General features: G+C 30.5%; 1 protein-coding gene across 1 annotated transcript; it reads left to right on the forward strand.

The window, feature by feature from the left end:
• Positions 10,807-15,061, forward strand: LOC109711777 (probable protein phosphatase 2C 27). Its single transcript, XM_020234997.1, has 4 exons — positions 10,807-11,193; positions 12,326-12,526; positions 13,360-13,571; positions 14,081-15,061. Exons 1-4 carry the CDS (start codon positions 11,095-11,097, stop codon positions 14,649-14,651), a joined length of 1,083 nt encoding a protein of 360 aa, XP_020090586.1. The 5' UTR covers positions 10,807-11,094; the 3' UTR covers positions 14,652-15,061.

Raw genomic sequence — 15,302 nt, forward strand, 5'->3', positions numbered from 1 at the left:
TCAAGAAGACACAGAAGTTTCATCTCCTTGTGATGAAAAGATTTTAAGTGATCAAAAGTCTGAATCTTGTTAACGTTGTCCTCAAGCCATGATTCCTTTGTCAATGTTTTTTTGGCAAACAAGTTTGTTTCAGGTACTCACTGTTGATATTTTTACCTTCTGTTTCAAAGACTGTCGAAATCAGATGCATGCTATCAGTGTCTCCTATATTTCTTGTCAGAACTCTTTTTGCTTCCGATGTTGGGACTATCGAAAATGTAACGATCAGGCCTACTAGCAATAATAATAACTCAGTTGGATTCATACCATCGGTTCAAAATGTTTAAGTCTGGTCGTAACTATTAGGGCGTTACAACCAACTAGGGATGTCAGTGGGTTTGGGTACCCGAAATATTAGTCGAACCCGAACCCGAACGGGGTGGGTTTATCCGAGCTAAACGGATATGGATTCGGTTATGGGTATAGAAAATAAAAACCCGACGGATATTGATACGGGTATGAATTTTGTACTATACCCAATCCGAACCCAAATCCGAACCCGAATAAATTATATATATACATAATTTATTTTTATTTATTTATATAATATATAAAATATTTAATAATTTTTATCTCTCAGATATGGATTTTTAATACCCGCCGGGTTCGGGTCTGGATTCGGGTTTCGGGTTTTTGGTCGGGTACGGATATGGGTATGGATTTTTAAAACCCGCCAGGTTCATTTCTGGGTACGGATTTTTATTTGGTTTTCGGGTTCGGGTTTTTAAAACCCGACCCAAACATGTTGTAATGGGCCTCTATATTGATGTTGGGCTAACATAGCTCCTTTTTTAGGATCTAACGGGCTGGGGCAAGATGGGCCTTAGTTGGGCCTTTTAGCACCTTCGACTAATGTCTTCTTTCAAGTTCAAATTGGTGGATTATTAATGTTTTTTTGATTCACGCGTGACACATCAACATATCAGTAAATCAAAATTATTTTTAGGGATCTTTGATTGTACTGGTAGAGATATCTATTCAATAGTTAGTTTTTTCTTTTAATACTAAATTTTTTTAAAATTAAACCCTAAAGAAATAAATTATAATTGTTGGATAAAGATAAAAGTTATAGGGGACAAAAGAACGAGGCGCCGTTGGGGAGCTCCTATATTTTAAAAATTGGTTTGAACAACCAGTTTGAATTGAATCAGGGGATAGCATAAACCATTTGATTATATGCTAAGTTAATTTAATATTTGTACACAATCCTAATTAGGTTATATGCATCTTAATTATAAATCAACATTAAAAAAAAAAAAGAAAAAGAATTCTTGAGTCTTTGACAATTCACAGTTGTATTTTATTACCCATTTCATAAAAAAAATTGCGAATAATGAAGAAAGAGATTTTATTCAAAAATTCTGCGCATTTTTTTAACCAAATAGTTAGGCATACACGAATTATTTGCGAATAATAAATCTAACCTAAAACTTCACGTTTTATTTTAAAATTTGTAAATAATTCGTGAATAATTTGCGAATTAACTCACGATAGTTTGGATCACTACATTCGAATAATAAATTAATTAAATTTAATAAATTTGATCTGGTTCTATAATAAAATACATATAATACCAACACACACGTCGATTTGACTAAGATTTTTTTAAAAATATATATATATATATAAATCAACAAATAAAGAAAAAAAGAAAATTCTAGAAATGTGGCTCGTACCAACCACTCCCCAACCTCTAAAAAAAAAAAAATTCGGTAGAATCAGCGTAGGGCTTAAGTTACACGCATTGCATAATAAGTACATTTATTATTCTACTATTAATAATTAAATAAATTAATTACAACCCACCAAAACATTTGGAGTTATTATAGCCCTCATTAATGCCTAATTTGAAATAATCTACGTAACCATAGTTTAGTAAAATATTAATTTTGAAACTTTATTTTTCAACTTTGAACTTGGATCGTCCTTCGCTGTTTGTTTCAACGTAAGTAGAACGACTTTTTATGAAAAAAAATGTATTAGAAAAAGATTAAAATTTATGATTTAAGATAAGTGGAACTTGTCTTATTTTTTTAACTATAAAGAAAATTGAAGAAACACCAAAAAAAGAAAAGAAAATAAATTTAAATTAGTAATAAGATTAATAATTCATGATTTTGTTTTTATTATTATCCCTAATTAATGCTCTACTTAACTTAACTCCAATTCCACGTGCCCAAAAAGATGAATTAAAGAGTAGTTAGTATGTCCTAAATCACAAATAAATGAATAAATAAATAAGGTGAACGTGTTTCCACACGCATATTTTGTCACACCAATCACATTTATATTGCATATTTTTTTTTTATTAGTGAAAATGGATTGATGGATGTATGTTGAAATTTTTACATATAAAGTTGATGATTATTTTAGATTTTCATATTAATTAAAATAATAATTAAACATCTCGCTATATATGTGGATTTCCTTTTATCATCATATAATTCAAAATATAATAATTTTTTTTCTCTCTATAATTTTTTTATTTTTTAAGAAAGATATTAGGCTATTGGCCTTGTTCAAATTTTTCTTCTTTAAAAAATAAAATTACTTGAAAATCTAAAATATTTATAGGTTTCGGATTTGAGACTTCGAATATTGAATATTAATTATTAAACCTTTTGCCACTTATGTCAGGGATGGTCAGTTTCTCTCTATAATTGTTGCAGTAGTTTTTGTAAAAATTGATCATTAAAAGATAATAAAAGAGCAAAAAAAACTTGAAATAAGAGATTGTCGTTATTAAATCCAGTAACACTTTAATAACAATAATAAGTTATTGGATCTAGACCACCTACCCAAAATATTTATATTTAAATTATTAATATTGGAACACTGATCGCACGTATGGCTTTTACACTATTCCATATTATCCAATATGATATTATTTGGGTAGAGAATTTGATGCTTTCGACTTTTTGACCCTTGGATCAAGAATTATACAGTTGGGATGAATGCGGTCATCCCTAGGGTTGAGTGGTCCCCACAGAATAATAGTATTAATCCAAAGGTTAGAAATGATCAAAGGGGTTGATCTAAGAGCCAAAAAGTCGGAAGCACCAGATCCTCCATATTTCCGATAGCACAGTAGCTGTACTCCATATAGATAATACTTTTGAGAAAATTAGTTGTCATTTTATAATTTTTTATAGGTAAAAACGTATAAACTATAGACTATTTTGATTTTGCTACTTAACCACTCGAAATTTTAATTTTAGTCAGCTAATGACACTTTAACTTTAAAATTTGAACTAGACGTTTATCTTTACATGTTTATTTAGTATAATTCATGCAATTCTCACAACTATGAATTCATTAAGGTTAGTAATCAACTTAAATTTTGAAGTCAAATTGCTGTTGTCTGACTGAAATCAAACAAATTAAAAGGTTGAGTAATAAAATTAAAATTTTGAAAAGTTGGCTGGCTGATTCATAATGGTTCATACTTCAGATAAGCTCGTACATTTATACTTATTTTTTATAAAAAAATAGCATAAGTATTGGGTAATGAGAAGGAAGATTAATATCTAAGTTCAAATTTAACATAAAATTTTCAATCACAAGTTGACAGCTTGAATTTATGTGCATGTAACATCATGACAAAGTGAAGGACAAAATCAAAGGGAGGGAGAAGAGGAGAGGGTCAACAAAAAGGAGTCAATTTTAAAGTGGGAAAGGCATCTAAACTTGGTGGGAGAAGCACAAAACAAGTTGCAATTAACACTCAAAGAGGGAGTAGATAATTTATAAACCTTTTTGTTACTTTAATCACTACAAACCAAAGTTGTTCAAACAAAGCAACTTTCATAAATGAAATAAAATAAATTAATAAATAAATAATTAATTAAAGCTAGACTACCTAGCTTCAATGTTAAGGCACCTTGGTGTGATGCCATAGCCACCATAACTTTTGGATTCAATTCTTAAATTATTCTTTTAATAGAGATATTCTTTGTGGTAGAAATGTATAAAATTTATCTCAATTTTTACTCATTCTGATTTGACTGTCTGACCTTCAATATTTTTGTTTATCCGATTTGAGCCAATAGTAAAGCGTTGTTTATCTTTACGAGTTCAGTTAATATATTTTATCCAATTCACGCAACTATAAATTCATTAAATAAGCAATTAGTTTGAATTTTATACTCGGAGAGTCAGCATTTCAGGTAAGTTTTATACTTTTTTTTATTCACTTTGGTTATTCTGCAATACAGTTTCGTATGAGTATGGCGATAGAGTTCTTTACAATTTTTTTTTATTACATCTTTTACTTTTGAGACACAGAAGTTAGTCCAATTTTTATAGAATATTATGATTTCTGACCGACCGAGATGGTGATTCAGTGTCTACAAACAAAACCAAGTATTGTATTATTAGTTGTTTATTTAATTATTTTCTGACAAAATTCATACTATCGACCAATCACAAGCTATGCACATAACCACTAAAAGAAAGAACTCGACTGATATTTTTTAAAGTAGAAAAGTTAATCCAAACGCCGGGATAAAAAGAAACCCACTTTGGAGCCACTTTGGAGCTTCTAGCTCTTTAATTAGGCTTTCTTTTTAGTGCTTTTCCCTTTATGATGCCATTCTCACAAGAACTATCCCAAGCATACACACAAAAAGATATATTTCCTCAATTGCACTACATTATTTTACCAAAATCCTAATTAATTAGTTTAGCCCAAGTTGGTTTTTAATCCTTGTATCCAATGACAACACAATATATAGTCACAAGCTTTTTTTTTTTTTTTTTTTTTTTTTGAGGAAGGTCACATGCTTTTGTCCTATTACAAAAAGCATGTGTGAAAACAAGCAAATGAGAAGCAAAATAGCACAAGCACAAAGTGGCATGGAGTAAGGACAAATGTATTACTAGGAATTCCATAACTTATCCCCTCTCCACCACCAATTATTTAACAAATAATGTAATGAAGGAATAATACTCAAATGATATCTTAAAAGTATAATCAATGAGTCAGTTTTATATACATGATAATATAGCGAATGGATCGGATCTCTAGATCTATTTGGTTCTATACTTCTGTTTAAAATGTAATACTTTTTTTTGATGAAGTGCTCTTAGAAAATTTTATTAGGAGCAATACTGTGATAAGACATTATCATTCCGGATTGTGAAAAGAGCGTATTGTTCGCGGCAAAAAAAGGACGATAGAAAAATAGCATATTTATTTTCATATATCATAATGAGTAGGGTAAAATATACTTTCTGTTGTCATATCAAAAAATAAAGAAGAATGAGCAATACTTCAATACTCCGTTGTAATCTTAGTCGTTTATTTTTAATCAATGAAGGGTTAAGATTTATGCATAAAAAAAGATGACCTGCTATTGCACAAGAAGTGCCGGTCATCAGGTATGTGATCTGAGATTTTTTTGGAAAAAAAAGAGCTAATATTAAAAAATTAAATAACTAATATTGAAAAGTTTTGCATACTATTCTTAAATCATGGAGGGAATAAATTTTTAATTAAATTATCCATTTTTAAAGCTGATTTTAATAATAATTTATGATCGCATTTGAGTCATAAATTTAGTAATTTATAATTTAAAATTAATTTTCAAACATTAAAACTTTATGTTTAAATAGTTAACAAAATTTATTTTTTAAGTATAATATAAACTAAATCTAAATTTATAATTTAAATTTGATCAATATTTTTGAAATTTAATGTGTTTTTCAATATTGAATTAACAATTTCAACTTACTTTAAAATGTAGAAATCTTTTATTTAAATAAATAATAAAAGTTTATAAATACACTACAACTTATATTACAATTTTAAAGATATTAATATTAATTTTTGAACTTTCATGTTAGTTTAATATTGAATTGATAATTTGAATTGAAATGTTTACTCGTTTAAATATAAATTTTTCTTCCTAAAATTTAAATTTAATTTATACAGTTATAAATATAAAGTTTAAACTCAAGTTAAATTTTAAATTCAGAATTTATGAAGATTTATCACTTATGAAATTAGCCATTATCTAAGTCGGTAAGTAACAAAAGTAAATTAGGAAATGAAGATTTGTTGGATATTATCAAATTTGGTAATTAGCTAATGCATAGTTTCAAATATCATCTTTATGATTGATTGGTAACCTATTGAGCAGGTTACCACTGTGTAAAAGTCAATCTTAACCTCAAAAATTTGAATAGTCGGATTTAAATTGGTCGGTGTATAGAAGTATTTCTCAAGAAGAATATCTTTACATGCTTATACCTAACTTTTATTTTTGCCCAATAACATTAGGCGTTCCCCAATACTGAACCCTAAATCTTTTTCCAATAGATTTTTTAGCAATTAAATTATAAGTTCTAAATTAGACTCAATGTATGTAGCGTAAAATTACACTTCAGCTTCTCACTATGACAGAAAATTAGGCATTTCATATTTACCAAACACACTATTATAAATAATTGTAGCTAAAAAGAGAAGAAAAAATAAAGTCAAGCAGATCCTCTCTTCAAATTTATCATACCAATCTTAGAATTTGTGCTAGATATTTATCGAATCAGTAATTACCTGCTGTCGTAAGTACAAAACTGATTAATTATATTATATTTTGAGAACCTTTTGACCTACCCATAGCATTAGTTATTTTCAACAAAATAGGAATCCAAATCACCACTAAGAGATTATGTTGCAATTATATATATATATATATATATATATATATATAGAATGAGGCTACTATGCTTCTGGAAGTACGGAGCCTTCCGTGCTTTCAGGGCGTTTTTGATGTTGCGACTTTCGAATCGTCGATCGGCTCCGTTAAACTTGATCTAGAGTATTTGAAGTAGTTAGAAAATAAATTTTATAATTTTTCGATATCATTTGCCTAGTGAACTAAGGGGCTCAAAATCAACGGCTGAAAATAAAAATCTTACAAAACGTGATAATATGATATTAAAATTTTAGATCAAAAATATTGATCTTGTTTTATATAGTATAAAGAATTTTCTATCAAAGTTTCATGTGATTTGGATATTTTATATCGTAAATGCTAACGGCTCACCTGACGGCATTTAAAATTATTTAAGTTTTGATCTTCGGTACTAGCAAATGTATCGAAAGAAAATTATAAAATTTATTTCTAAGTTACTTGGAACATACTCTATCAAGTTTAACGAACGATCGATGATCTCGGAAAGTCACCAAGTCGAAACACGGTCTAGACGAGGAGATTCGTGCTTCCGAGAAAATATGTCTCATCAATTAGATAGCTAGTACTATATAGTATATATATTTATTATTATATTATTATTTTCCTATCTTTTTCTACCCCATTCATTGTTTGGTGGGTGGTCATCGGAAACTTTTAAGCTTTGGTGTTGGTTGGGCCACCTCAGCAACTAGCTTTGGTTTTCTCTCTTTGTCCACATTAATTACTTATATATTATAGGGCATTTCGATGGATTACCCTCTCAGAGTCTAAAATATCATAGATGCCCCCTATAAAATTTAAAATTCACTCTATACCGCCGTACAATACATGAAATTTATCACCAAATATCTCTTAGCGTTAGTTACGGTTGGTTTACCATATTATTAAAGGTTAAAGATGGGTTAATTTTAAAAATGACTTAATTTATCCCAAGATTCTTAAGTAAAAAGATGGAGATCCCCTAATGTATGCGATTTTGAAAACTGCTTCCTCAAATTTATTATTTAGTTTGATATCCATCCCAGTGTATGAAAAAATGAGAATTTTATTTTTGATAATTCACAAATCTAGTGCTCTATATATTTTATGAATAATAATTATATATAAAAAATTTAAATTGAAAAAGTTAAAAATTGATCTTTCTTTAATTTTGACAAGTAAAGTTTTTTTAATTCAAAATTATTTGATAATTCTATCTGCTTAAATGCATTAAAAAACTGAAAATTAATATTTACTTCGAACCAAAATTTGTTTTTGTTTCAATCGAGAGAATATTCATGTAGTAGTTATGTGTTCTTTTGTTTAAATAGAAAAAAAAATAAGAATCATAATTTATGTTTAAATTATATGTATAATTAGAATATAAATGATAAAGATACAGCAATTTTATCTGAACTCGATTTAAAAGAGTAAGCTGACAATTAGGGAATAGTTTATTATAATATAAGAAAATAAAGTTCATGATGTAAAGTTCGAGTTGATGAGTTTTGTTATATTTAAACTGAACTTGAACGAAATCCCGAACTAAAAACAAAACAAAAATATGATAAAACATAGCCTATATACTAAAATATAATTTTATTATATTTTTTAATAATTGAATATATATAATGACTTTATTTAATATGTATATCATTAAACTCAAATTTTAGATTTAAAAATTATCTTGAATACCTATTAGTATTTTTATTTATTAAGTAATTAATAAGAAATAAAGGGTAAAAAATGGTATTTTAAAACTTTTAAACTCCGTTCAAATCGGCGATAACGGATCTGAAACAATAGAGAGGCACAGTTATTGATGATTTTTTAACTATTGGAGGTATTTGTGATATTATCAATTTTAGAAGGGTATTGATGAAATTAATAGTTTCTAGAAGGGCATCTATGAAATTATCCCTATATTATAATAATATATACACATATATAATATAATTAAAAAATAAAAAATAAAAAACTCATATTATACTCTTCCCATGATTCCATGAATATAGTGATCTTTTGATAACTCAAAACTTATGAATTAAAAAAAGTAAAGTGGGGGAAAAAATATAACTGGGTAGCGAAAAATAAAAAATTATTTGTAAAAGAAAAATGAACGATAAATAAAAGTATAGTCGCCCTACTTTTCTTTTTTCGTATTTTACTAAAACAAATATCGAAAGCACCAACTTATATATATATAGTAGGCTAAATTATAAAAAATCCTCCCGTCAAAATTCGATTTTTTATTTTTTTTCTCGTCATTTAAAAATCTATACTTTTCCCCCTTATAAAATAAAAAATATTCACAAAGGAGTACGGTGTGAACTGTTATGACAAAATGACTATTTTGCCCCTTACCATTTTGCCCCTCATCATGTTCACAGAAGAAAAGACTGAAAGCATTTTTGGCATAAAAAATATATAATAATATTTTATAAACGGAATCCTAACAGTTACTAACGGCTGGGGGCGAAGTGAACATTTTTTATTCTACAAGGGAGCAAAGTGTAGGTTTTTTAAATGACAGAGAGGAAAAGTGAAAAATTAGGTTTTGACGTGAGGTTTTATGTAATTTAGCCTATATAATAATAATAATATTTTGGGGTTTGTCAACTTATTAGGATATAGAGGTGAACTAATTAATTAAGGATTAAAAAGGTGGGGTGGAAAATAATTAAATAAAAAAGGTCCTTTATTTATTTAATGAAAGAAAATAAAAGATAATAAAAAGGATATGTTCACCACACATGTGAGTATAAATATCTCAACTTTATATATCCCCTTTCCTTTTCATAAAAACACATGGCTCTTGTGAGAAAAGAGTTCCTAATTATTCATTATCATTTGTTTATTATTATTATCTTATCTCATTAAATGAAACCTCTTTATTATTTTTGTTTTTTACTTCATTAATGAAGTTAGAGATAAATATATTATTAAGGGGTTTGGTGAATTTTATTTTACTAATATGATAATATTCTGTGATTTAATTACTCTGTGATTTTATTTTTATTTTTATTTGAAATCAGATGTTGCAAATTATTATTTTTGTAAAAAAAATTATCATTATACTACCAATAAAATTCTAAAATAAGAGACAAATCGAAGTTTATTCTAAAAAAATAATGCTATATTTATTTATTTATACAGTTCATAATATTTTATTAATATATTAATATATATTTACTAAAATAGAATATGATAATCTTTTATTACAGCTTAAATAAGTGGATATAAAATTTGAGAGATTATTTCACAAGATTTTTTGTTTAATTTAAACCAAAAAAATATTTTTAAAAAAATTAATTTGGAAAAAGAAAACGTTATTTTCAAAGATCTAGTAAGTTTCAAGAAGTGTCACTATGTGACTTCCAACGGACCAGCTTTTGCCACGTGTCATGGCTAATGGCCCTCCCTTTCCATGATACAAATAAAAATCTATCATAAAGAGATATTTATAAATTAGTCCCACTAAATTTTTATATTTGTAACTTAGTTTCTGATTGTGATAATTTTTTTTAACAAAATGGTATTATACTTATTTAGTCATATTTTTTTCAGTCATAAATTAAAATATTATATTTATATAAAATTAACAATTATGATATATTATTTGTGCTCGTATTTGATAATCAGATTAGTTAAATAAAATATAAAATTCTATCAAAATATTTATATGATCGCGTTAATGCTCAATAAGATAATTTATTGAAAATAATTACCGAGAATAATAATTTTATATTTTATTGAGCATTTTCTTTTCCAGTGGGAAAAAAAATTAAAGGCGTACAGAGACCCTTTTTAAATTCAATAAAACTCAATAAAAACTAACAAAACTTTTTAAATTCAATAAAATTTACAGCTCAATTAAAACATTTTTAAAAGTTAACTCATTCTCAATCAAAAAAGATTTAAGGCGTCTATTTCAAAATATCCTATAGTTGAGGGGCCTTGATGCATATTTACTCCAAAAAGAAAAAGTAAAAAAAAATCTCTCTACAGTAATAAATATATTTACATTTTCCACCCACTAAAAAAAAAAAATCTCGACTCGCCCCCTCCTCTTCTCCTCGTCCACAAATATATACTCCTCTCTCTCTCTCTCTCTCTCTCTCTCTCTCTCTCTCGCAGAGATATTCTCAGGATCTTCGCTCCTACGATTCGTCCTCTCAATCATCATCTCCCTTTATTCGCCGCAAATCTCCTCTCAAAACCCTACCTTTTGATCCTTTTTTTGTGTGGTATTATTGGTGGTAGTAGTTGTTGTTGTGGGTAGTGGGGTGTTGTTGTAGTGAACTACGAGGATTCTTCGTGTGTGGTGAGGGGGGCAGGGGTTGTGGTGTGGAGTGGTTTGGGATTCTTAGGAGGAAACGCCATGTGCGTCGAGGACTTGGAGAACGCCGCGGAGAGGGTCGAGAGGTTGGATTTCTCAGATTCCCAGATCGAGAAAACCCCCGATTTCGCCAAATCCCAGGTAAAGTTCCCACCTTTTTTGGGGTTTCTTGTTTTTTCCTTCTTTTTTTTTTTGGTTGTTGTTGGTGGTGGTAATTTTGTTTCAGGTTTGATCTCTCTTTGTTGTTCTCTATATATAATTCAGTCTCTCTCAATTTGGATTTTTTAAAATTTTTTGGTGATTTATTTGTTAATTTTGGAGGGGAATTTAGTAATTTTTAATTGTACGCTTTTGGAGATCCCTAGATTGCTTTAGCTTTACGCAAGAAGCTTATGATTGTGTCCTCTTCTCATTTATTATATGCTCATGGCCTTTTCATACTCTTACCAGTATCTAATCTCTCTATTGTTCTTGTCCTGTACATAGGATTAGTGGATTAGTTGTTTTTTTTTTTCTTTTTTTTCCCCCCCACTCTTATGTGGTAAGATTAAATAGATACATCTATATGCTATTGTGGTAATTATTATTCCTAATTATTCTTCTTTATTAAACATCGATTAATTAGTTTAGCTTCATTGGTAACCAAATATTTGTACTTGTTATTATAAATACCTTGTTATCAATTTCTAAGTAGTATACACATATGTTTACTATATATATCTATTCTTAGGAAAGAGTATGTGTTGACTTGGAAACAAGCAGGAAATTTCCAAGAGTTACATACTCTGGTTGTTATATATTCAACTTACTATGAAAAGTATGATTTTTTTTTAATTTTTTTTCTCTCCCCTTGTTTGGGGGTCAAAATTGCTCTGAGACCTACATGGAAAGCAAGCATAATCTTTCTATAGTAATTATTTCCCAGCAGTTGCTTTCACTTCAACAAGATGGTCTCCATAGTGATAGTTTATTTTTAGCTTCAATCTGTTTTCTAGAAGTAGACATGTTTGAATGCTAGAAAGATAGGAGAGAATGGCTGTGATATTACTGTTTTTATCCTCGTGTTGTCGCAAATGGCGACTCGTATAATTTTATAACTTTTGATTCACTAGTGCTTAGATGTTTTTAGGATTCCTTTTTTTTTTTTTTTACATTCATTAACTAAAACTTGTAGTATTGAAGTGTGAATAAATTCGTTTTGTGTTTTTGTCATGCATTTTTTGTTTGTCTTTGTTTGCTTTTTGCATTCATTTAGTTTTGAAAAAATTGGCAGATGGAGAAAGCGTGCGAGAACACCGAGGCTGCGGAGGGCAGGCAAAACCATTTAAGCAATTTTGTCCCGATTATCCGGTCGGGGGATTGGTCGCATATCGGCAGCCGTCAGTACATGGAAGATACTCATGTGTGCATCTCCGACCTAGCTGAGAAGTTCGGTTATCAATCCGTGGCCGGGGAAGCTGTTTCCTTCTATGGGGTAACTTCTTGGCTCCCAGTACCTTTGTTATGTTTCTATGATGCGTATCTCGAACTAGATACTCGACGTATCGAATATATGAACTTAATTTATCTTTCTTTCATCTCTAGCTGTGATTTTGGGTTTTAATGTGTCGAATACGCTATCTTCTTTCATTTAATTTTCTGACCATACAGGGCTCGGAAAAGCGGAAATATGTTTATGACTGACATTCTTGATGGATGAGAAAGTTGTTGAGTAAATTCCGTTGCTTGTTCTCATTACCTTGATGTTGTAAAAAATGTGGACATTCCACATAGTTTTTCCTATTATTGAAATTTGGGGGAAAAAAAAAACGTACAAAATTTATTTGAACTATGGATCATTTTGAATCGGCTACCCAATCTTTCAAAATTTTATTTTATTTGAGTTAGTCAACGATACTTAAACTTCGAAATTTAAACTAATTACTTATTTTAATAAATTAATAGTTGCGAGAATTGCATGAAATATACTAAGTTTCGAAGTCAAAGTGTCGATAACTAACTCAAATCTAACAAAGTGAAAGGTTGGGTAGCAAAATCAAAACTTTCAAAAAAAGTGGTAGTCGATTCAAAATGGTCCATAGTTCAGGTAAAATCTCTATGTTTTTACCTTGAAATTTTAATGGCAGTATAAAACAAAGTTTATCGTGGGTTCTTTGGTATTCGCTCTGTGTCTCAGTGAAGTTGGTAAGAAAGCTGGGAATTTTATTCCAGTTAAGCATCCTTATCTTGCCATAGATGGTATGTCCCTGTGATTAAACTCAACAAAATTATCTGGCTAAATTAGCTACTAAAGTAATCTGCATTCAGGTGTTTGACGGGCACGGAGGAAAAGGCGCTGCCCATTTCGTGCGCGACAATTTACCGAGAGTCATCGTTGAGGACGCCGAATTTCCTCTCGATCTCGAGAAGGTAGTTGCAAGGTCATTCGTGCAAACCGATACGCAGTTCGCAACGACCTGCTCTCTTCAGTCGACGCTGTCTTCCGGCACGACCGCATTAACTGCAATGATTTTTGGAAGGTCGGTTTATTTTGCTCAGTACAGTCTGTAAAAAAGTTACTCTTTATATATGTAACTTCAATTTTTTTTTTTTTTTTTTTTCATCGACTAAAATCTTTGGTTCTTCAGTGTCTTCGAACCCTGATTTTTCTTGCATAGAAATCATTAGAAAGACTATTTCGAGGTTCATTTTCTCGTAGGACTATCACCGAAATAGTGATATATATTCATAGGAAATAGGGTAAAATGCATCGAGGGTTCAATCGACGCGATTCGGTTTGCATCCTGTTGTATCATTATCCGTTCGGTAAAATTCATCCATCAAATCTGAGTTGCGGTATCCATGTAATTCGAATCGGAAACTTAGTAAAAAGGGTAAAAAGGTTGGGGATTACTGGTACAGTTCCACCTAGGTAGGAAAATTTTTCTTTCTCCTGATACATATGTAAGAGATTCTTGCTTTAGTTCTATTCACTTTGTAGTAGTTTTATAATGTAATTTTAAACTAATTTTCTTTTTTTCGATTGCAGATCTTTGCTGGTCGCCAATGCCGGCGACTGCCGTGCAGTCCTCTCCCGCGTCGGCACGGCCATCGAGATGTCGAAGGACCACCGCCCGTGCTGCCTCAGGGAACGTAAGCGCGTCGAATCCCTCGGCGGTTTCGTCGACGACGGCTACCTCAACGGCCAGCTCGGCGTCACCCGCGCCCTCGGGGACTGGCACCTCGAGGGCATGAAGGAGGGGAGCGGCGACCTGCGCGGGCCCCTCATCTCTGACCCGGAGCTCAAGCTGATCACGCTAACCAGAGACGACGAGTTCTTGATAATAGCGAGCGACGGGCTCTGGGACGTCTTCTCGAACCAGAACGCGGTCGACTTTGCCCGGCGCCAGCTCCAGGAACACAACGACGTGAAGCTGTGCTGCAAGGAGCTGATCGACGAGGCGATAAAGAGAGGGGCCACGGACAACCTCACGATCATACTGGTGTGCTTTCATTTGGATCCGCCGCCGCAGATAAGAGTGAATCTGAGGACTCGAGTCGCGCGGAGCATATCGGCTGAGGGGCTTCATAGCCTTAGGCTCCTCTTGGAAGGTAAATGAAGGGGAACACTCACTACTTTAAAAATCGGAAAACTCGAGTCGTATTTGCGCGTAATTGCAGTGGATATTTAAATCTTTTGTCGTGGAAAATTGACATAAATATATGATAATTCTATTGAGAAAACCTTGTATAAAACTGCCCTATTCTCTTTTGAAGGGATTGTAAATTATATATATATATATTAAAAAAAAAAAAGAAAAAAAAGTGGTGGGAGTGTGTGGTGGTGCATCCAGTGGGCTCTGTGAGCTTATTTCTGGGATGTTCATACTTTGATCATACATAATTTTTTTCTTTTCTTTTGTATTTGAGAAAAGAAAGAGAACCTTCATCAGTGTAATTAATGATCTGTAGATTGAACAATCAGTGATCACTGATTTAATAAAAATTTGGTAATTTGTTTAGTTTGTAAGGATTCAAATGTTGTGCTTCTCGAATTACTAGTGTAAAAGGGCTTGAGCTTCACGCAAAAGCTTACGCTTGTAGATGTTTTATATCTAATACAGGGACTAATATTTTTAAAGCAATGTTAATATTTTTAAAGCAATGTTATCTATACGCTCCTAAATTAGGTATAGATTTTACATTCTATTCATCCAAGGGCTGTTATTTTTTTTACTAAGTTCATCATTTTTGTTAATTCAAAAGTCCTA

The sequence above is a fragment of the Ananas comosus genome, linkage group 6 (assembly GCF_001540865.1).
Source record: "Ananas comosus cultivar F153 linkage group 6, ASM154086v1, whole genome shotgun sequence".
NCBI classification, from domain to species: domain Eukaryota; kingdom Viridiplantae; phylum Streptophyta; class Magnoliopsida; order Poales; family Bromeliaceae; genus Ananas; species Ananas comosus.